Source organism: Bos taurus, chromosome 21, assembly GCF_002263795.3.
Source record: "Bos taurus isolate L1 Dominette 01449 registration number 42190680 breed Hereford chromosome 21, ARS-UCD2.0, whole genome shotgun sequence".
In the NCBI taxonomy this organism is placed as follows: Eukaryota; Metazoa; Chordata; class Mammalia; order Artiodactyla; family Bovidae; genus Bos; species Bos taurus.
Genome location: NC_037348.1, coordinates 22,157,934 through 22,182,153, shown reverse-complemented (window position 1 = coordinate 22,182,153; position 24,220 = coordinate 22,157,934). Strand labels below are relative to the sequence as shown.

The window sequence follows — 24,220 nt, the reverse complement described above, 5'->3', positions numbered from 1 at the left end:
GGAGAAGGGAATGGCAAACCACTTTAGTATTCTTGCCTTGAGAACCCCATGAACAGTATGAAAAGGCAAAAAGATAGGACACTGAAAGAGGAACTCTGCAGGTCAGCAGGTGCCCAATATGCTACTGGAAATTAATGGAGAAATAACTCCAGAAACAATGAAGCTGCTGCTGCTGCTGCTGCTAAGTCACTTCAGTCGTGTCCGACTCTGTGTGACCCCATAGACGGAAGCCCACCAGGCTCTCCCGTCCCTGGGATTCTCCAGGCAAGAACACTGGAGTGGGTTGCCATTTCCTTCTCCAATGAATGAAAGTGAAAAGTGAAAGTGAAGTCACTCAGTCGTGTCTGACTCTTCATGACCCCATGAACTGCAGCCTACCAGGCTCCTCCATCCATGTCATTTTCCAGACAAGAGTACTGGAGTGGGGTGCCATCGCCTTCTCCGGAAGCAATGAAGAGACGGAGCCAAAATAAAAACAACACCCAGTTGTGAATGGGACTGGTGATAGAAGCAAGATTCAATGGTGTAAAGAGCAATATTGCATAGGAACCTGGAATGGTAGGTCCATGAATCAAGGCAAATTGGAAGGGGTCAAATAGGAGATGACAAGAGAGAACATCGACATTCTAGAAATCAGTGAACTAAAATGGACTGGAATGGGAGAATTTAACTCAGATGACCATTATATCTACTACTGTGGGCAGGAATCCTTTAGAAGAAATGGAGTAGCCATCATAGTCAACAAAAGAATCCGAAATGCAGTACTTGGATGCAATCTCAAAAACGACAGAATGATCTCTGTTCGTTTCCAAGGCAAACCATTCAATATCACGGTACTCTAAGCCTATGCCCCAACCAGTAATGCTGAAGAAGCTGAAGTTGAACAGTTCTATGAAGACCTACAAGACCTTCTAGAACTAACACTCCCAAAAGATGTCCTTTTCATTATAGGGGACTGGAATGCAAAAGTAGGAAGTCAAGAAACACCTGGAGTAACAGGCAAATTTGGCCTTGGAGTACAGAATGAAGCAAGGCAAAGGCTAATAGAGTTTTGCCAACAGAACACACTGGTCATAGCAAACCCCCACTTCCAACAGCACAAGAGAAGACTCTACACATGGACATCACCAGATGGTCGACGTCGAAATCAGATTGATTATATTCTTTGCAGCCAAAGATGGAGAAGCTCTATACGGTCAGCAAAAACAAGACCGGGAGCTGACTGTGGCTCAGATTCATGAACTCCTTATTGCCAAATTCAGACTGAAATTGAAGAAAGTAGGGAAAACCACTAGACCTTTCAGGTATGACCTAAATCAAATCCCTTATGACTATACAGTGGAAGTGAGAAATAGATTTAAGGGACTAGATCTGATAGACAGAGTACCTGATGAACTATGGATGGAGGTTCGTGACATTGTACAGGAGACAGGAATCAATACCATCCCCAAGAAAAATGCAAAAAAGCAAAACGGCTGTCTGAAGAGGCCTTACAAATAGCTGTGAAAAGACGGGAAGTGAAAAGCAAAGGAGAAAAGGAAAGATATACCCATTTGAATGCAGAGTTCCAAAGAATAGCAAGGAGAGATAAGAAAGCCTTCCTCAGCAATCGATGCAAAGAAGTAGAGGAAAACAACAGAATGGGAAAGACTAGAGATCTCTTCAAGAAAATTAGAGATACCAAGGGAACATTTATGCAAAGATGGGCTCAATAAAGGACAGAAATGGTATGGACCTAACAGAAGCAGAAGATATTAAGAAGAGGTGGCAAGAATACACAGAAGAACTGTGTAAAAAAGATCTTCACGACCCAGATAATCACAATGGTGTGATCACTGACCTAGAGCCAGACATCCTGGAATGTGAAGTCAAGTGGGCCTTAGAAAGCATCACTACGAACAAAGCTAGTGGAGGTGATGGAATTCCAGTTGAGCTATTTTAAATCCTGAAAGATGATGCTGTGAAAGTGCTGCACTCAGTATGCCAGCAAATTTGGAAAACTCAGCAGTGGCCACAGGACTGGAAAAGGTCAGTTTTCATTCCAATCCCAAAGAAAGGCAATGCCAAAGAATGCTCAAACTACCACACAATTGCACTCATCTCACACGCATTGTAATGTTTAAAATTCTCCAAACCAGGCTTCAGCAGTACGTGAACCGTGAACTTCCAGATGTTCAAGCTGGTTTTAGAAAAGGCAGAGGAACCAGACATTAAATTGCCAACATTTGATGGATCATCAAAAAAGCAAGAGAGTTCCATAAAACATCTATTTCTGCTTTATTGACTATGCCAAAGCCTTTGACTTTGTGGATCACAATAAACTGTGGAAAATTCTGAGAGATGGGCATACCAGACCACCTGACCTGCCTCTTGAGAAACCTGTATGCAGGTCAGGAAGCAACAGTTAGAACTGGACATGGAACAACAGACTAGTTCCAAATAGGAAAAGGAGTACTTCAAGGCTGTATATTGTCACCCTGCTTATTTAACTTATATGCCGAATACATCATGAGAAATGCTGGGCTGGAGGAAGCACAAGCTGGAATCAAGATTGCCGGGAAAAATATCAAGAACCTCAGATATGCAGATGACACCACTCTTATGGCAGAAAGTGAAGATGAACTGAAGAGCCTCTTGATGAAAGTGAAGGACGAGAGTGAAAAAGTTCTCTTAAAGCTCAGCATTCAGAAAACTAAGATCACGGCATCTGGTCCCATCACTTCATGGCAGATAGATGGGAAAACGGTGGAAACAGTGGCTTACTTTATTTTTCTGGGCTCCAAAATCACTGCAGATGGTGATTGCAGCCATGAAATTAAAAGACGCTTACTCCTTGGAAGGAAAGTTATGACCAACCTAGACAGCATTTTGAAAAGCAGAGACATTACTTTGCCAACAAAGGTCCATCTAGTCAAGGCTATGGTTTTTCCAGTGGTCATGTACAGATGTGAGAGTTGGACTGTGAAGAAAGCTGAGCGCTGAAGAATTGATGCTTTTGAACTGTGATGTTGGAGAAGACTCTTGAGAGTCCCTTGGACTGCAAGGAGATCCAACCAGTGCATCTTAAAGGAGATCAGTCCTGGGTGTTCATTGAAAGGACTGATGTTGAAGCTAAAACTCCAATACTTTGGCCTCCTGATGTGAAGAGCTGACTCACTGGAAAAGACCCTGATGCTGGGAAAGATTGATGGCGGGAGAAGAAGGGGACGACAGAGGATGAGATGGTTGGATGGCATCATGGACTTGATGGACATGGGTTTCGGTGGACTCCGGGAGTTGATGATGGACAGGGTGGCCTGGCATGCTGCGATTCATGCGACTGCAAAGAGTCGGACATGACTGAACTGAACTGATGATTTAATGATGCTGAGCATCCTTTCCCTTACGTGTTGCTGTTTGTATGCCTTTGGAAAACTATTCAGTACCTCTGTCCATTTAAAAATTGGATTGTTGGGTTTTTTTTTTTTTTTTTGCTGTTGTTGAGTTCTTTACATATTTTGGATATTAACCCCTTAACAGATATATGATTTGCAAATACTTTCTTTCATTCTGTAGGTTGCCTTTTCATTTTGTTGATGGTTTCCTTTGCTGTGCAGAAGCTTTTTAGTTTTATATAATCCTCCTTGTTTATTTTTGCTTTTGATGTCAAACCCTCCAAAAAAATTGTCTCCAGGACTGATGCCAAGGAGCTTACCCTCTATGTTTTCTTAAAGGGGTTTTATAGTTTCAGATTTACAGTGTTCAAGTCTTTAACCCATTTTGAGTTGATTTTTTTTGTGTCTGGTGTAAGATAGGTATCAATGCATAGATTTATTCTAAAGTGAACTTATACAGTTAAATGCTTAACTTTTATAAGGAAGCTTTGTGTCTGAGCTGAGAAATACTGGTGGACTTACAGTTAAGCTGAAATATTTAAAACCCTCTTAAGTGGACAAAACGTGCAGAGATACCAGTCTTTTCCCTGCATGGGAGAGTTGCAACTCTGTCCTGTTTAGACAGCTCTGTGGAGCTCAGCCCTCTTAGGCTTCTGGGGTGATGTGATAAGAGCAATAGTGGTTTAGTGAGAAGGATTCTACTAGGAATCAGGGTCCTCTTATCCTACCTTTGTCACTAACTAGCAGGTAACCTTCAGTAGACCTGAATTCTTATTTGTAAAACAAGAGGGTTGTGCAAATTGGTACAACCTTTGGGTGAGCTTTTGGTCAATAACATCTTTTGTTTTGGAGTTACACTTCTAAGATCTTTCCGCAGCAATTAATTATAAATACAGAAGAATATTGTGTACAAAGATGTTCCTTGGAGAATTATTTAACAGTTGAAAACATTTAGAGATGTTATAAATATCCAACATAGGTGACTGATTAAGCACTTAGTAGAATTTTAATGTGACTCAGGGTGTTCAGAGACTGTATAATAACATGGAAAATATTCATAAAGTAATGAGAAAGTTCTTGTGGTTTTCTATAATGGATGTGTGTTATATTGGGGGGAAGACCCCAAAGGGATTTGTCCTAACAGCTCCTTGCTCTCGCATTTTGTGGTTCTTTGAATTAGTGGCAGAGGGGGAATCTCAGATGGACTGGAGAGGACAGGTGGGTTTGTTGTCTCTTCAGAATTATAGTAGAACTCAAACTGTTGCTATGATTAAAAATTATAGTAATATAGTGCGTCACTTAATATTCTTAATTTTCCAAAGTAATTTGGTCCTCATTTAACTAACTTTATGCTTATAAACAAACCAGATGATACTTTTGCTGTGGAGCAGAGTTTAGAATGAAGGATGAGCCATGCAGGGAACTGGAGTGCAGATAGAGGCTTGTTTAGAGACACTCATATGCTTTGCTTGTTTCTTGTAGCTCCTGCTCTCTGGTTTGTCTTTTTTAACCAGGTCACAGGTGACTTCTTTTGGCCTGACAGTTGTATGATATGCAGGGCATTCAGCTCCACCCGAAAGCTTGCGAGTCTTGTCATCAATGGGGACTGTTTTAGAGTAGTCAGACAAGAGGAGGCAGAGAAGGATTGTGGAGGGTGTGGCTGTGGTCCCTCCTTTTAATAATGTGATTGTAATCTAGTGGTCTCGGAGAAGGCAATGGCACCCCACTCCAATACTCTTGCCTGGAAAATCCCATGGACGGAGGAGTCTGGTGGGCTGTAGTCCATGGGGTCGCTAAGAGTTGGACACAACTGAGCGACTTCACTTTCACTTTTCACTTTCATGCACTGGAGAAGGAAATGGCAACCCACTCCAGTGTTCTTGCCTGGAGAATCCCGGGGATAGGGGAGCCGGGTGGGCTGCCCTCTATGGGGTTGCACAGAGTCGGACACGACTGAAGTGACTTATCAGCAATCTAGTGGTCTCAGAGGAGAGAGGAGCCTGCAGAGCCCTGGTGGCTGGCTCTGATGCGAGGCAAAAGAACTAGTGAGCTGTTTATCCACAGTCTTCTCCATTTTGAGAGGAAAACGTTACTTTTTCTTTACACCCTTATGTGGTAAAGGACTGTGTTTCGCTTCGAGTTATTCCAGATTTGTCCCTGTTAATGAGAACACAAGTTAGACTCCCCCCGAGAGCAGGGGTTGCCAGGAGCTGTTTGCTGTATCCTTTTCAGCAGTAAAACATTGGAGGGACAATTATTTCCAATGACTACAGCTCTTTTTCATACCATGGACCTACGTTCTTCCCCACATTGCCCTCCTGGTCTTTAGGCTGTTGGAGAAGCATAGTTTGGACTTTATAGTTGTTACAATTTGGTATCTAGTTACTGTGGCGACTCTTGGAAAATTCATTTGTGTCGTCACCCCCCCCCCTCCCCCCGCCCCCGTGACATTTCTCTTCTACTATGTAAAAGAAAAGCCAGAGGAGAAAACACAGTATCATTGGATATAGGAAATAACCAGAAAATTCTCTTGCCCATTCATCTATCCAACTAATATTTATTTGAGTACCGACTTAGTGTCAGACGTTGTGCTCTCTGAGTTAGAATAGTCTTGAAAGTGAGGTTGAATAACTGTTTTGTAGAACTTGAGAAAAGCAGGGCCACTGTTGCTTTCCTTTATTTTTTTAAAGATTCTGAGTGGTAATCTAAGTTTGGAAAGATGGAATACAAGAAATTTTATTATCTTTTAATTTAAACTTTATGTATCAATTGACGTTATAAACGCTTAATTTTTCTGTTGTCTCATTTGTCAGCAAATCTAATTTTTACTTCAGTCTGCTATATCTTTGTTCTTTTGTGTTTTTCATTTGGCTTTTCAAATATTTAGCACTAGTGAAATAGACCGGGCATCATATAGGGGTCTTCTTCCCACCCCACCCGCTGCCCTGGTGTGGTGAAGAACATGGGGATAACAGTAGCCTTGTAAAGTTTGAGTAGCATAATTTTAAATTAAGGGTTTTCAATATGGAGTCAATGAAATCTCTGAAATTATAAACTTAGGTATGTGTACCTTTTTGAGGGGAGGTCTATAGCTTTCCTTACATATTCCAAGGATTCTATGACTCAAAAAAAAAGTTTAAAACTATTGCCCTGAATGGTATTTTAGTTACCTACATTTCTATTGGTAGAAAATGTATGCAAGTAAATTTTGCTTTGTTTTATCTTGAAAGTGAAAATGTTAGTTGCTCTGTCAAGTGACTCTGCGAGCCCGTGGACTGTAGCCCACCAGGCTCCTCTGTCCATGGAATTTGCCAGACAAGAATACTAGAGTGGGTTGCCATTCCCTTCTCCAGCAGATCTTTCTGACGTAGGGATTGAACCCAGGTCTCCTGCATTGCAGGCAGATTCTTTACCATCTGAGCCACTAGGGTTTTATCTTGGGCTTCCCTGAAATCTTATAAGAGGAATCTGAGGTGGACAGTATAGTTTTCTTTTCCTTTCCAGCTTCCTCTCCCCTCTTAAAAAAACATTTAATTCATTTGTACTGGTTCCACTGGAGTTTCCTAAAGTATTTTAGGTGAGATGATTGACTGTTTTGGTAACCCCCAAACAACTTTAAAATCTGAACCTAGAAATTCACTGTCAATGCTGAATTCTCAAACCAGAAGAGAACTTCATCTACAAATTTAAGTTTCTGAGCAGCTGAGAGATGGTGGCCTCAGTTACAAAAGATTCTTCTTAGGAATTCTTCAGGAGCAACTGAAGGAGTGAGGGAGAGGGTCTGGGCTGAGTTTCGTGGGCAGTGAGGATCTGGAGGCCAGCTGGCGTCTTGTTGCAGGAGAGAACAGAAGGGCGGAGAAGAGGGCGGCGTTTATACTCAGGAATTTTCCTCAGTTCCCGGCTTCTGAGGTGTGACTGGGCCAGGATAAGGATGTGTGTGAAACTTAATCTTTTTTTCAAAAAATAATTTTATTTATTTATTTTTGTCTGTGTTGGGTCTTTGCTGCTGCACGGGCTTTTCTTAGTTGCAGCAAGTGGCAGGGGGTGGAGGGGCTACTCTCTAATTGCTGTACGGGTTTCTCTCATTGAAGTGACTTTTCTTGTTGCAGAACATGGGCTCTAAGGTGCTCAGTCTTCAGTAATTGCGGCTCCCAGGCTATAGAGCACAGGCTCAGTAGTTGTGGGGCACAGGCTCAGTTGCTCAGAGTCATGTGAAATCTTCCCAGATCAGGAATCAAACCCGTGTCTCCTGCATTGGCAGGTAGATTCTTTAACCACTTAGCCACCAGGGAAGCCCCTGAAATTGAATCTTTAAAGAGTGTTGCCTATGTTCGATATAAACTTGTCCAAGGAGAATGGAAATTAAGCTTGAGATCTCTGAGGAAAGTGTTCAGACCTTCCCTCTCTTTTCTCAAGTCCTCTCTCCTTCTGTGCAGGTGGATGGAAGCATGCCTTGGGGAAGATCTGCCTCCCACCACAGAACTGGAAGAGGGGCTTAGGAATGGGGTCTACCTCGCCAAACTGGGAAACTTCTTCTCCCCTAAAGTGGTGTCCCTGAAGAAGATCTATGACCGAGAGCAGACCAGATACAAGGTGAGTCCTTCCCTGTGTGGTGCTTCAGTTTCCATAAAGCAGAGAGAGAAGTTTAGCATCCTTTATCCCATGAAAGAGTTACTGAGAAATACGTGGAAATGTCTTTGTTCCAAAAAAATAAAATGTCTGGCAGAGTGGAGAAAGTTCAGTGCAAAGTCAAGATATAGTAGTAAAAGAACTTGAGCTGACCGTATTCCTGGTGCAATTCTAATGAGTAATTTGTATAGAGAAATTTTCATGGTCCTTAATGAATTTTTTATTTCTTAGAAGGCAGAGGAAATAACTAGGGAAATTACTACCTTAATTTTAATCAAACTCTGAGGTTTGTTGACAAATTAAAAGCATTAAAAGCATTAGCAACTTTGGAGGGGAGAAAATCACCCCGTGATATTAAAGTTTAAGATAAGTAGGAAAGTGATCTGATTTCAGGAAATTGAGATGGGTGTTTGATTCTTGTACCCTGGGACCCTCAAAAAGAGGACTACCATAAGTAATTTGGAATATTGACAAGGACCAAATTCCATTGCCTATAGAGTTTCTGTGGGGAGCTTTCCTAAGAGCTCTTGTCTAGAAAAGGGTGAGTGTAGAAGATAGAGGAAGATTGCAAAACCAAGAGCAAATGTGTGAAGGGTCAACTGTCAGAACTGGGTCAGAGCTGAGAATTAAGAATGAAGACAGAGTCAAGAGAGATTTTTGCTTTATGTTGAAATTTGAGGGAAAACGAGGAAAGTATAGATCTTAAGCCAAAATTAACATCCCAAATAGAAACTTTCCCTCATCAAAAAGCAAAGACTTGGGACTTCTCTGCTGATCCAGGAGTTAAGACTCCATGCTTCCACTGCAGGGGGTGTGGGTTCAATCCCTGGTCGGGGAACTAAGATCGCACATGCCACACAGTGCAATCAAAAAATAAAGAAAGAATATGCTAACCTCATTTAAAAATTTTTTAAAAAGCAAAGATTTATATGTGGAGTGTTAACTAAATAGTTATTCTGAAGATACCTCCAGAGTTGTTCTGTCGAGAACCTACAAAATGTGTGCAGAACAGATAGACACGAGAGGCCTGGAGACTGCGGCAGCAGTAAAAGCAATTAGCCTGCTCCTCTACCTGCCTTGAGAGTAAGCCTTCCTAAAAAACAACAGGCGCAGAGGTTTAGAGGGGGACGTTTGTATGTGTAGTATGAGAAAACCTCATTTGGGAGTATCTTCTGCCTTCCAGACACCACATTGAGTGTTTTATGTACATTTTCTCAGTTAATCTTTCTGACAGACATAAAGTAGATGTTAAAGATGGGTAACAGTGTCAGTCACTAAGTCATGCCCAACTCTTTATGACTCTATGGACTGTAATCCGCCAGGCTCCTCTATCCATGGGATTACCCAGGCAAGAATACTGGAGTGGGTTGCCATTTCCTTCTCCATGAAAGATGGGGAAACTCAGACTCAGCAGGGTGAAGTGACTTGCCCAATGTCACCAATAGATGGCCACGTAAGGAACAGAAGCCAGAATAATTGAATTCCAAAGACCATGTTCTATTGAGCACACCGTATTCAGAAGATTCTCCAGATGGTTCTTCACTGAGAAGAGCTGAGGTGTGGGTTTGGCTTCTAGGGATTAAATGTGAACGTATGCTAGAGATAGACCTCAAGTTTAAGGGGACCATGCGAAGTCTCACAGAGAAGCTTTTACAAGGAGAGTTTTTATTCAGTGTTTGCTTCAGTATTGCCAAACAGGGCCTAATGGTCTTTTATTTGTTCTAGGCAACGGGCCTTCACTTCAGACATACTGATAACGTGATTCAGTGGTTGAATGCCATGGGCGAGATTGGATTGCCTAAGGTAATTTATGTGGTAGTCATAGTTCTGGCTTAGCTCTGGCTGTTTTGGCGTAACAGTTCTCATTCAACATATAAAATTATCCTCAATTGGTGTTTTTTATATATATATATATATATATATATATATATATATATATATTTGTGTGTGTGTAATTTTTTTTTTTTCTTTTTTAAATGCTAAAGGATCTCTCCAGTTTGTTTTAGGAATTAGCTTTGTTCTTTTTATTTTATATTTCTCATCCTGCTTCACCTTACCCTAGAGAAATTCCCTGTGATGTCCTTTACTTTTACTATACCAAATTATAAATGTTAAAATTCACATACCATGAGGGAAATCCTTGGTGGTCCAGTGGTTAGGACTCAGGACATTCAGGTTCAATCCCTTTTTGGGGAACTAAGATCCTACAAACCTTGAGGTGTAGCCAGGAAAAAAAAAATCACGTGCCATGAAATTCACCATTTTAAAGAACACAATTCAGTGGATTTTATTTGTTCACAGAATTGCTACATTCAGGTCTGACTTTAGGAAACATAAGGAAATATTTTAGAAACATCATTTTCCAGCTTTTGAATAACTAAATCTGTGGGGAGTATGAAGGGTTTATTTTATATTTCAGACTGTGTAGGCCATGTAATGATGTTTACTTCTTATACCTGGTCTTGGTGACGCTGTAGTTTGTTTTTATGACAGCTTTACTGAGGTATACTTGATGGCAGAAGAGTGACACGGATTTAACTTTTACATCTTGAGTTTGGAATGATGGCTGTAGCTTTTTTTTTTTTGGCTGCACTGAGTCTTTGTTGCTGCTCTTGAGCTTTCTCTAGTTGCAGAGAGCAGGGGCTACTCTCTAGTTGCAGTGTGAGGTTTCTTACTGTGGTGGCTTCTTTTGTTGCAGAGCGCAGGCTCTAGGCATGAGGGCTGCAATAGTGCGGCATGTGGGCTCAGTTAGGTGGAGCTCCTGGGCTCTAGGCCACAGGGCTCAGTAGTTGTGGCACACGGGCTTAGTTGCTCCATGACAGGTGGAATCTTCCTGGACCAGAGATCAAACCAGAGTCCGATACATTGGCAAGCAGATCATCTGCTGCGCCACCAGGGAAGTCCATGGCTGTGCTTTTGATATGGGAGTAGGCATCTTTGAGCATTTTTGCTCCTGAGTTTGTTTAGTGCTGCTCTTAGTGAAATTGCTATCACAAATGTTGGGCTGCACCTCACAGGCTGGCAAGCCTTGTAGTTGCCCAGCTTTGAGACTAAAGGAAGAGCCCAGAGACAGCAACAGAGACATCCCTGGTTTATTGGATAGGGGATCTTTCGTGTCTGGAGCAAGCTCTGGAGTAACACCCTGCCGTGGGTCGCAGACAGCAGGCAGAACATGGCAGCAGTCTTTGCTGTTGGTGGTGCAGATAGGGGGTTGTTTACCACTTACTTTGGCCCAGGGAAAGCAGCAGGGGAGCACGTCCCTCTTGGCCCCTCGAGCAGAAGTCTTCCCAGAAGTCTTCCCTTTGATAAACTAGCATCGTGGAGCCATTCTGATCTAAAGATTAGAACAGCCACTAGCATTTGCTGATCAGGCTGTACAGTTAAGAGGGAATGTCAGTCATATGAATAGGGTATAGGTGAAGCAGGGACTGGTTGAGCAGGCGATGTACAGAAAGCAAGAGCATCACTGACCTGGGTGGTGATCATACAACCAGCTACACAGTCCTGCCTTGAATAGCCAGAGCGGCCATGATGTAGTATCACCGTTAGAGGCAAGGACAGCTTTTATTCCCCCCACCCCCACCGTCCTGTGACTTAAGAATTCTTCTAGGAATTTATCCCCACCCACACCCCACAAGCTCAACATAAAAAAAAGAAAAAAAATTAGACAAGCACAAAAAAATATTGTGTAAGGCTTTCCAGCATTGCTTATGATGTAAAAAATTGATAGCAAACCACATGTTCCTTCACTCTGGGTATTGACCATGTTACAGCCCGTCAAATACTACTGCTGCCGTTGAAAAAGGATAATGTCATTCTGTATACCTAACTGTGGTGTGTTAAGTGAAAAATAAAATCAGGCTAAGATTATAAAAGTTTGTGTTCTGGCTTAGATGAGGTCACGATTTTTGTCTAAAAATAGAGTGTTCTTGGGAAAAATCCGCAGACAGAAATAGTTTTCATTTCTGTGTGATGGAGTTAAGGGGTGGTTTTCATTCTATTTATACTTTCCTGTGGAGTCTCAATTTTTGTAACCAAAGAAAGATTCAGAAGAAATGTAGAGTATCAGAAGGTGGCTGAAGCCACTGGGAAATGAGCGTTTGGCATTTTGCGGAGTGCTCAGCTCACTGTCGCACACACGCCTGTTGGATTGAGTGTAACGCAGAGCTGCGTCTTGGCTGAAGACTACTAGCTTGTGTCCTCTTTTGTTCAGAGCAGATGCTGAAGCTCTCTTCCCTGCACTGGTACCTTTGAGAATTAAGCCCCACACATGTCAGGAAATGCAGTACGTCACGTTCTTACAGCCACTAGGCCTTTCTGCCCACTTGTAACTTCCTGTTCCTGTTTTTTATATACTATGCCCAATGGGCAATGACAGTTTAACCTTTTTGAATGATACTAAGAGCTTTGTTAATAATTGCTCTTGCTAACAGTATTTTTACTACAAAAATGCCTTTTTAATGATTTAATTTTATTACCTTTTTTGTTTATTAACAGTAGTGCATTGTACTGAACTACAATCTCGACAAACAGAATTCCCCAAAGGCTGTCAGAACAATTGGAGAAGGGAATGGCAACCCACTCCAGTATTCTTGCCTGGAGAATTCCCATGGCAGAGGAGGCTGGCGGGCTACAGTCCATGGGGTCTCAAAGAGTCGGGACACAGCTGAAGTGACTGAGCACATGGCTATTAGCCTTGCTCTGTAGGATTTAAGTCCAGAAGATTTCAGAGTAATGTAGACTAAAGATGCTTAGCCTAAAAAATGTGTTTTTGCCCATAATATAATGTGTGATCAATAATTGACAATACCTATATAGTATTTTTAAAAATTTGTTTATTTTTAGTTGGATGATGATTGATTTACAATATTGTGTTGGTTTCTGCCATATATCAACACATACATAGTTTTATTGGGATGTCTTTCCTAATCTCTTTATGTGGTACATACAAACTAATTACAAGAGACTTAATATGATAATTTTTCAGTTTTTATCCACTTGACTCTTTATTATAATTGGTGCTGTTTGCCAGCTCCTCCATGAAACATGTTATTGTTTTTGCTTTTTAAAATTGTTTTTAATCTACCTGATAGTCCTCTGTTTTCTGCAGCGTTTCTACCTTCTGTGTCCTAGTGGGCATTCCTTAAGATGCAGTTCTGTTTTTAGCTACATTCTCTTATTCTCATGGTTTCAGTTGTTTTGAAGACTCTTTGCTTTACGATAAACACAGCGTCTTCAATTGGCTACTCGACATTTCTCTGTGGATAGCTTTCTGTCTCTTGGACTTTCTCGTATCTAAAACTAAACCTACCTTTTCTCCCAAGTGAACTTCTCTCTGTGTAAGTGGTACCATGCCATCATTTTCCCAGCCATCCAGGCTCAAAGCCTTGGTTCCCTTGGACTCCTAAACGGTCTTTCCCCAAGCCTTCCTCAGTTGCTTGCAGTGTCTGTTTTATCTGTTGAAACAGCCTCCCAGCCTGGTTTCTCCAGCTTCAGTCTCTTCACTATTCACTGTGTTCTGTGTCTTGTCTACAGTCAGATCTTCCCGAGGCTCCATTTTTAGCTTTGGCTTCAAAGCTAGGACTTCTCTGAGGCCTGCATATCAAGTTCAAACTGGTCTGACTGTCAAAGTCCTCATAATCTGTCTCTGTCCTATCTAACCAACCTTGTTTTTCTATGACTTTCTAAAATGGATTCTATAATATTTTGGGGGAAGAATGACTGACTTTGACCATGATTTTCACTGTTCAGGGGAAGACATTTTAGTCTTAGGAAATGAGCATATAAAGTTTTAAAAATTATCAAAAGAGGTGATTCTGGTACATCCCGTCTCTCTTTTGGAGCACAGTTCTTTCTTATTGGGAGCCATAGGTATTGTGGGAGTGGTGGTGGTGCTCAGTCGTGTCCAACTCTGCGACCCCATGGACTGCAGCAAGCCAGGCTTCCCTGTCTTTCACTGTCTCCTGGAGTTGGCTCAAATTCATGTCCATTGAGTCAGAGATGCTATCTAACCATCTCGTCCTCTGCTGCCGCCCCCTTCTCCTTTGCCTTCAATCTTTCTCAGCATGAGGGTCTTTTCCAGTGAGTCAGCTCTTAGCGTCAGGTAGCCAAAGTATTAGAGGTTCAGCTTCCAGTGAATTCCTTCCAATGAATATTCAGGGTTGATTCCTACATTAGTAGGGTTGATTCCTTACATTGCTTATGATGAATTGTCTGTTCACCCTAATGAAGTTATTTGTGGAACACTGACGATCTTTTCTAATTGTCCAAAGTTTTACTTGTATTACTGATGGCTGGTGAATGATTAATGAAACCAAATGGATGCATACCTGAATCTACTTCTTTTATTTATCCTTAGATTTTTTATCCAGAAACTACAGACATCTATGATCGAAAGAACATGCCAAGATGTATCTACTGTATTCATGCACTGAGGTAATCGGGTTTTCTTGGTAGAATAAGCAGTATACAGATATAGAACACAGATTGGTAGTTGCCAGAGGTGGGGATTTGGGAGTGAGTGAAATGAGTGAAGGTGGTCAAAAGGTACAGACTTCCTGTTATAAAACAAACAGGTTCTGGGAATGTAAGGTACACCATGGTGACTATAGTTAACAATACTGTATTATGTATTTGAAAGTGGCTGAAAGAGTAGATCTTAAAAGTTCTCATTACAAGAAAAGAAACTGTAATTATGTGTAGTGATGGAAGTTAACTAGACTTACTATGGTGATCATATTATGCTATACACCTGAAATTAATGTAACATTATTATGTCAGCCATATCTCTCTGAACTATGCATTTCATTTGAGATATAGCCCCTTTCTTTTAAATTAAAATCTCTTAAAGTTATAAAAAACTATATATATTTGAAAACTTATTGTTTACCATTTTGTTTCAACCTGGTAAACTGAATTACAAAATACACTGTGTCTTTTTCTAAACTCTTTATTCAATAGTGGAGTATAGCCAATTAACAGTGTTGTCATAGTTTTAGGTGAACATGAAGGGTCTCACCCATGCATGTACATGTATTCATTCTCCCTCAAACCTTCGTCCCATGCAAGCCACCACATAACATTGAGCAGAGTTCCATGTGCTATATATACAGTAGGTCCTTGTTGGTTACCCATTTTAAATATAGCAGTGTGTACATGTCCATCCCAAGCTCCTGAACTATACCGTCCCCCCGTCTTTCCACCTCAGCAACCATAAGTTCATTCTCTAAGTTTGTGAGTCTTTCTGAACATAATACTCTATGTCTTGATACTGATTGGTAACGTAGTACCAGCAATTATCAAATGGTTGATTGATAATTTGTTTAGTTATCTAGGACCTTGACAAGTCATTTGTTCCTTAAATAATTTTTATGACAATGCAAATATAATAAATAGGAATTGAAACAAGGTATAACTTTTTTTTCTCAGTTTCATAGTAAATTTGGAAGATGACTTGATTTCAGGTCCTCAGCCCTTAGAAGGAACACAGTACTAAATTGGAGGGAGGAGGTGATCTGTCTGAGGGGAGGGATGGGAGGGGAGTAGGTGCTGGTAGTCTAGTATTTCAGAGTGGCTCAGATTTACTGGATGGCCATAGGACTAAACCAGAAGGTGATACAAGTGGGTGAGTATAAGAAGGAACATTGAGTATGAGATTTTCTTTTCTTTTCGCTTGGGCTGTTCTTTTTATATAGCATCCTGTATATGCACCTAATAAATGTTAATTGTATATATGAATGTAATGTTGTTGTTGTACAAGAAGCCTGCTGTCTCCAGTTTCTTGATCAAATGTGTGCCACACCCTGGATATCACTGAGATCAGCGTGAAACCCATAAAAGAGAGAATGTAACTGAGGGCTGGTAGACCTCTTGTGTGGACTGATGGATGCATTAACCCCTTCAGGGGTTCCCTCCCTAGGCTCTCTACCTTCTGGTCCATCTGTTATGCTGGATTCAGAGCTGTCTTTCCAAAACAGCCTTCATCTTACCAGACACTTCATAAAATGCTTTGATGATTCCTTTGTAGTGTCACCTCTAGTCGTTCCCTCCCGTGTATCTGAGCTCTAGTATCTCATGCCTTTGGTTCTGCTGTTTCCTCTGCCTGAAATGCCCTTTTCTCCCTGGTTTAACCTATGCTCTTCCCCGGGTGCCACCTCAGAATCCTGCTGTAAGTATCTTCTCTTACTTTTTCCTTCTGAAGCAGAATTAGCTACTTACCATCTTTGTGCTCCTTTAGCATTTTGTAACATACCTCTCATTCCACTTATCTTACTTGTTACATTGTCCTCTGGTTATTCTTTGTGCTTGGCTATCTTGTGGACTCCTTAGGGGCAAGAAGTATTTCCTTTGTTTTTTATCTTTGTGTTGTTAGTACTTAGATGCCTAGTATATAACCACAATAAATGTGTGTGTCCAAATTAAACATTATAACAAATCTCCCTCCCTTTCTCCAGCCCAAGGGGGTAATTTGTGCCCTGTCAGTGAAAAAGGAAATGGTACTTTGTCTTTATCAAAGGGCTCTTCATGTTTGTCTCTGCTTATCCAGTCAAGTTTCAGTTCAGTTCTCACTTTCTTGGTGAAGTTTCTCCAATAATGACAGCTTTTATCTTTTTCTAAGCCTCTGGGTTTTGTTTGTTTGTTTTTTGTGTGTGTTTAGTTATATATTCCTTCTTTCATATCTTTTCTTCCTATTATATTTATTAGCATCTTAGTGACAGAAGTCATGCCTTACTTTTTTTTTCTCTCAAAGGTACATAGCATAATGTTGGACAAACAATGGTAAAATGAGGATTTAAAAACATTGTTTAGGAATAGGTGATAAATCAGAGAATTTTCAGAATGTAGCCATTTTAGATGTATATGTCTGAGCTAAAATCAGATTAATTCTAAGTGTTGTGGTTGGCTCAGTGTTCCGTGAGGTCTGTCGATGTTGATAATCTTGTGAAGGTAGTACCCACCATGGATATCTGAAGTTGGCAGGCAGAGAAGCTAAGCTGGCAGAGTTCTTCTCTGCTAGGTCTGTAGCTACGACTCTCTGCCTTGTAACATGGGTCCCAGGCCCTCATATCCCCTGAAGAGAGACTGAAGAACTAACTGTGCCTTTCTCATGATGGAATCAGAATGAGAAAGGGAGGAAGCCTGCTATTGTTCTCCATTTCTCTTCAATAGGCAGTTCGTGTTTAGAAAGTATATACACAGCAGTGTGTCCTGGTTGGTGATTTACGATTTCTTTCCTCCCTTACAGTGTTTTTCCTGAGGGGTGGCTTGGCCACTCTTGATAATACGTAGAAGTATTTCTGAGTGCTTGAGGCTCTTGTTTACCCTCACAGGGCAGTGTTCAAGGCAGCTCCCTCACTTTACCTACCTGTTTTGGGTGAGGCACTCTTTCCCTTTTGGATCAACAGTGATAAAGAAGCATTATCTCCTTGTTTTCCCCCTTCCTGCCATCTGTTCCCCGCCTCCCTCCGCCCCCAGGTCTTGGCTGGTGTTATTCCTGAGGTAGTCACTGTACTTCAGTCAGACTAAATTACTCTTGTAGGTTACACTCCACTCTCAGATAAGACCCTACTTCTCCATTTTCCCAGATGTATTTGTATACTTCCTTTCCATTCCCTACCCACATCTTTATCTTTTTAAGAATTCACTTTGGTGTTAAATTGGCCCATAATCCTTTATCTTAAATTAAAAAAAAACATGCTAAAAACTCTGTGAGTTTTGATTCAGTTCAAACTCATTTGTTGGCAAGATCTGATCAGTATTAATTGAGATTACTTAGAATGTATATCTACTTAATGTGATTATTCATATGTTTCTCTGCAGAAAAGGTAAATGTATTTGATTAGGGGTGCTTCCCCAAGACTTGTTGGGGGTGTTTTATAATGCTGCATACACTGTACAACTTTTCTGAGAAATCCTAAATTAATATTTGGCCCAGAGAATTTAGGTAAGGGATGTGGGCCTGTACCAGAGTCTGTTTCTTCATCAGCTGCTGTGTTGAAGAGCATTTGTTAGTGATCTTTGAGGTTAGCACAGTGATTTCTTTCATAGGTTACTCTATAGTCATTGATTTGTATTCCCTGATGGCTCAGACGGTAAAGCGTCTGCCTGCAACGCGGGAGATCCGGGTTTGATCCCTGGGTTGGGAAGATCTCCTGGAGATGGAAATGGCAACCCACTTCAGTACTCTTGCCTAGAAAATTCCATGGATGGAGGAGCCTGGTGGGCTATAGTCCATAGGGGTCGCAAAGAGTAGACACGATTGAGAGACTTCACTTTCACTTTCTTTCACTTTCACAGTCATTGATGATAATCAGAATCCAGATAGGCTGACACAAGCTTCTTCTCCTCATTGCTATAGAGTATAACTTAAATAGGAAAAAAAAAAAAAGAAAAGAAATCTGAACTCAATTACAGGCTGATTGTGATAGGTAGCTGATAGCTTATTTGTGAAAGCAAGCACAGGAGGCCAGGAATAAAAACTGAAAGTGATGTTTATTGTTAGGATTTTTTAGTTTTAGCTGTGAGGTTAAGTGCTTTTGAGGCTGAATAAGAGGACCCAAGTGGCCATTATGATTCCATTTATATATCCAGCATGTCCTTAAAATATTCCTAATAATTAAAATGAGATAAAAGCGAGATGATGCCCATCTGCTTTCGGCTTCCCTTCTCTGCTTTTTACAGCAACTGGTGATAGCATTGTGACGCCTTTGATCATCACTGAAGACGTTAGGAACTCACTCTTGTTGGGGCTGTGAAAGTAACATGCTCAAGCTTTTGTTGAAGTGTGGCAACCACTGTCATGTTCTACAGTAGAAATAAAAGAGGAAGAAGTTTCTGGAGAAAAATATTTTTACTAATTTAGAATGCAGATGGAACATACTCTACAGGGAAAGTACATGAAGAAGCATATTACATGTCCAGAAAGTTATTAGCTCTTTGACTTTGGAAACTGTATTGAATAATGTAAAATCTTTGGGGAGAGAAACTTTATTTCCATCTCGAGCATTTTATTGTAAAGAAAAGCCCGTAATTGTATATGTATCATTTGTATTTGTACTTACCTGAGAAAATGATTGGTTATTGTGGATGTATGTATTCTAATATGTTATCAGAATACTTGATTTTTTTAAGATTATGCATTTGGGTTTGTCTTATACAGTTTGGATGCTGATCAGTTTTGTGAATGCAGTGTACGTGATACATGTTTGTATTTAGATAACATTGAGATGTAGAGATGATCTGCAAATGCTGTAGGCTACTCTGTTGAGTTTGTGGTTTGTTTCTTAGGTATTTTTTATTTCTTCTCATTACTGGACTGTCAGTGTCTTGCTCATGTTAATCCCTGTGGAGTGGTTTTCTGATCTAATTTATTCTGAGCTGGTAGAGCCTTAGTCTCTGGTTAATCTGATTCATATTTATAGACATCCATCCATCTGTGAAATATTGATTATTATTTATTAATATATGTCAGGCTCTGGGTAGGCCACTGGTAAACAAGACTTTTATTGACCCTGACTTCATGGAGCTTAGAGTCTAGGAGATTTTTATTTAAAGAGTAAAGATTTATGATATATACTTTATGTAAAACTCTTAAATTACCTGAATTAAACTCTTCCACCAGTAATATGAATTCAGCTTAAGTAAGATTTGCTATCTGAGTCATTTTCATGAGACTTTTCTAAAATGTCTTTTTACTTAAAACTTAATGATCATAGGAAGTTAAACAGAAGTGAAGAGATTTCACTTATATTTGTTATATTAACATTTATATTAATGTCTGATTGCTTATTGGATTTTTCCTGGAGCTAGGACTTAAACTTCCGTCTCCTGATTCCCAGCCCAGTGCTTTTTGCATTATATTATGTGACTTTTAAGGACCTCCTTGTTATATAAAACTAAAAAAGGCTCTGAGATCAAGTATCATAGCTGCTGAGTATAATATGGCAGAGTCCTGGGAGTCTACGTGTTCAGAATGCTTCTGTTCTTTATGCTGGTTTTCCCCTTTGACTTTAGAGCAGCAGAACATCCAGCTGGGAGTCCTGACCCTTTTGCGTATTATGTCTTCTAGTTTGTACCTGTTCAAACTAGGCCTGGCTCCTCAGATTCAAGACCTGTATGGAAAGGTTGACTTCACAGGTAAGAAGTTCCAGACCTGGCAGGAAGTGCTTGATTTATGTGGAAATAGCCTGGAGAGTCAACTGTACCAATCTTAAAGATGTGGGGCTTTAGAAACACTGTGCCAGCAGAGGTTAAAAAAAAAGCACGAGGAACCTGCTTCTCCTGGTGTGGTGGAAGGAACACAGGACTTGGGGTTTCAGGCTCTGTTCTCTTGGTTATGACATGGTGTGCTTGAGAAGTCTCTGTTTTCTTATATCTAAATTAGAGAGAATATTAACATCTAATATTAAATGTTCACGTACAGTGAAAAAAACTTTATGACAGTCTTTCCCTTCCCCTTCCAGTGAGCACCATTTGTAGGCAAACGAAGTGGTGGTGGTGGGGGCGGGGCGGGAGGTGAGATGATACAACGATGACAATTTACTAATTTTAAAACTTTAGTTTATTTGGGTGGGTGTTTCTGTGTATATTTTCTATAGTCAAATCCTTGAAGAGATGGGGGCTTGGGGAGAAAAAGAACAGGGGGAATATTGGTGAAGGGTAAAATAGACTCAAATCTTTTTGAACAGGTGATTATTTTATAGGCCTTGGAGGTTTAAAAATTGGTAATACAGCTTTTATCTATGATATTTTTTCTTCCAGAGAAGTTGTTCCCCAGACTTGGGGCAAGGGCCAAACCTTAACATGTTGTTTTCTTTATCATTTGGCTTCTGGCCTTAGACACAAAATTGTTTAGTAGTAGCTAGTGAGGGATGGGGGAGCCTGGTGGGCTGCTGTCTATGGGGTCGCACAGAGTCGGACACGACTGAAGCGACTTAGCAGCAGCAGCAGCAGCAGCAGTAACTTGGATTATAAAGACTAAGATAAGTGGCTTGTGATTCACTTCTTGTTCATGGTCCCTTTAAAGCTGCTCCATTCATAAGTTCATTAGAGGAAATGCCATTAGTAGCAGTTTGGGAAAACTATTCTCTATAGAGCCATTCTCATGTTATGGTTATTTCTGATGCTCTTGATAGTACTAGTAATAGTTCCTGTGTCTATTGAATGTATATTATATACCAGATATCAGGTCAGTGCTTTCCATATATTAATATTATCTTATTTAAGTCCTTATAACAACCCTAAGAGTTAGGTATCATTTTATCCAGTACATTTTGTGGTTAAGGAATCTGTTTCCTTCTAAGTTCTGAAAAGGTGCTTACCTTTGGGTCTTAATTCTTTCCTGTAGAAGAAGAAATCAACAACATGAAGATTGAACTGGAGAAGTACGGGATTCAGATGCCTGCCTTTAGCAAGATTGGGGGTATTCTGGCTAATGAGCTGTCAGTGGATGAAGCTGCATGTAAGAAGAGCGTGATCTCATGGGTTCAAGTGGAGTTGTTGCTACTGCTTTCAATGATTAATACTGTAATGGTGGTCTTGGACATGAGGAATTTTGCCAGCAAGTGTCTAGTGGCTCAGACAGTAAAGAGAGAGAGTCTCCTTGCAATGCAGGAGGGAATGGCAACCCTCTCCAGTATTCTTGCCTGGAGAATCCCCAGGGACAGAAGAGCCTGGTGGGCTACTGTCCATGGAGTTGCAAAGAGTCAGACATGACTGAGTGACTAACACTTGGTTCTTTCTTTAGGTCAGTAGATATAGTGTCAAACACTGCTATACAGTCGTCTGTGCTGTTATTTGGAAATAAGTGATAAAAAATCAAATAATTTTGATTAAAATAAAAGCACTAGAAAGCAAACTCTACATTTCAATGCCTTTTTTAGTTTCTTAGCTTCTAATGGTGTTTATATGATAATTAAGGGTGAACATTTCCATAACAAATGCTCGATGCTCCCTGCAAAGTCCCTTACTGAATGTTTTCCCCATAAGATTCCAGATATGGATTATAGGCAGAGCTGTGACTTTGTTTTCCCTATGATTCCAGATATGGATTATAGGCAGAGCTGTGACTGTGTGTGTTAGGGAAAAGACAGGGCTCACAAGATCTGGGGATTCCTCTAACCCCTTTGTCTATGAAAAGCAGCCTCTGTCTGTGCTGCGGGATTGCCGTGTTTGAATGTGTAATGTACATCCTTTACTTTATATAACCTCAGTGTTGTGTGTTTTGAATTCTTTCTTTCAGTACATGCGGCTGTTATTGCCATTAATGAAGCTATTGACCACAGAATTCCAGCTGACACCTTCACAGCTTTGAAAAATCCCAATGCCATGCTTGTGAATCTTGAAGAATGCTTGGCCTCTACCTACCAGGACATACTTTACCAGGCCAAACAGGACAAAATGGCAAATGCTAAAAACAGGGTAAAAATGGAACATTTGCTCTTTTTAATTGATCTATCGGGGCTTCCGTGGAGGCTCAGCTGGTAAAGAAATATGCCTGCAATGCAGGAAACCCCAGTTTGATTCCTGCATCGGGAAGATCTGCTGGAGAAGGGATAGGCTACCCACTCCAGTATTCTCAGGCTTCCCTGGTGGCCCAGCTGGTAAAGAATCCGCCTGCAATGTGGGAGACCTGGGTTCGATCGCTGGGTTGGGAAGATCCCCTGGAGAAGGGAAGGGCTACCCACTCCAGTATTCTGGCCTGGAGAATTCCATGGACTGTATAGTCCATGGGGGTCACAAAGAGTCAGACACAACTGAGTGACTTTCACTTTTCACAATTGATTTACAGTTTTTCATTATTTAATATGACTCCATTTTAAAGATCAGTTTTATTGAGATATTAATTGACATATAATAAAACCCAACCATGTAAAGTGTACAGTTTGATGAGTTTTGACCAGTGTATACAGATATGTGATCACTATCCACAAAGTTCCCATATCTCCCTTTCAGAGTCAACCTCTACTGCCTCCCTCTGTCCACCCCTGACCCCAGCAACTCCAGGTCTATTTTCTATCACTTTAGCTTACCTTTTTTGGAATTTTATATAAATGAAATGGAGTTACCAATATGTAGTCTTTCAGTGTTAGATTCTATTTTGACATCTACTTTCTTCTTGAATTGTGTGCAAACCTGTGAGAGGCTCTGAGATCTAGTCTGAGACAAGGATTCAGGCTCCCAGACGAGCAGGGCAGGGTTCACCAGTGTCTCCTTCTGCCGGATTTTGGAAGAACCCTTTGAGCTTGTTACTTACGAGTGGATCTCCTTTTTATGTTTTTGGTCACAATCAGGTAGCATTCTGCTTTGTTCTTTATTAAGGATTTTAAGCTACACTCTTCCTTGCTCTTGACTCTGTCATGGTGGGGGAGGAACACATGTGTATTTCTGTAGTCTTCCTAGAGACCTCAGCTAATTTAGCTACACCTTTCATTCCTCTTCAGACAGAAAGCTCTGAGAGAGAAAGGGACGTTTATGAGGAACTGCTCACTCAAGCTGAAATTCAAGGCAACATAAATAAAGTCAACTGTAAGTATGTGCCCCCGTCAGGCTCCTAAAGGAATGTCACTGAATAATGTGCCTGTGGATCTGTTCAAGGTTTAAGTTTATATCAGACATTTGTGGGTTTGCCTGGGAACTGTTGCATATTTACTGTCTTTAGTGTTCATTAGTCTTCTCTTTGGGCTCCCATTGTCCTCAGGCAGCACACCCCCCGCCCCCCTGCTCTTCTGCTGTAACTCACAGACTGGAGTTTTTGGCTGCAGTTTCACTCTTTTCATCCTGTGTTAGACACTTAAATCTGAAGAGGGATTTTATTTTTCTATTTTTAAAGTAATACTAGTTTTGTTTTTCTTTTAAAGAGTAATACAAGTTATCCAGAAATGAGCCACAAATAAAAAATTAGACTCCTAAGAATAACCATGCTTGGTATTTTTAACATACCCTTCAAAACATATATTTAAACAGAAATGAGGTTGTCCTGTTCATCTTGATTTTTGTGTATGTGTTACACAAAAATTAATTTGAAAAATTAATTTCTTGAATTAATTTAGTCTCTTCTGCAAAAGAACCTGCATCAGTTTCTTATTACTTGCAGACGAAATGCTGTTCCCTGGCCTCACGGAGCTCTTTCTGCACCGTTTCATGCATACAACTCTTTGTAGACACTCCTGTGCCTAATTATCTCCCACGTTCATTGTGTTCATCTTATGACTCATGAA

The 24,220-nt window shown here is 40.6% G+C and overlaps 1 protein-coding gene across 1 annotated transcript in view; it reads left to right on the top strand.

Moving 5' to 3' along the window:
- The window catches only part of IQGAP1 (IQ motif containing GTPase activating protein 1), a 107,078-nt gene that overhangs the window by 32,014 nt on the left and 50,844 nt on the right, over positions 1-24,220 (top strand). The window contains exons 3-9 of the mRNA XM_024982325.2: positions 7,811-7,967; positions 9,729-9,806; positions 14,362-14,438; positions 20,071-20,138; positions 21,349-21,462; positions 22,243-22,421; positions 23,444-23,528. Of these exons, the coding sequence (XP_024838093.1) occupies positions 7,811-7,967; positions 9,729-9,806; positions 14,362-14,438; positions 20,071-20,138; positions 21,349-21,462; positions 22,243-22,421; positions 23,444-23,528 (758 nt within the window). The remainder of the gene's footprint in view (positions 1-7,810; positions 7,968-9,728; positions 9,807-14,361; positions 14,439-20,070; positions 20,139-21,348; positions 21,463-22,242; positions 22,422-23,443; positions 23,529-24,220) is intronic.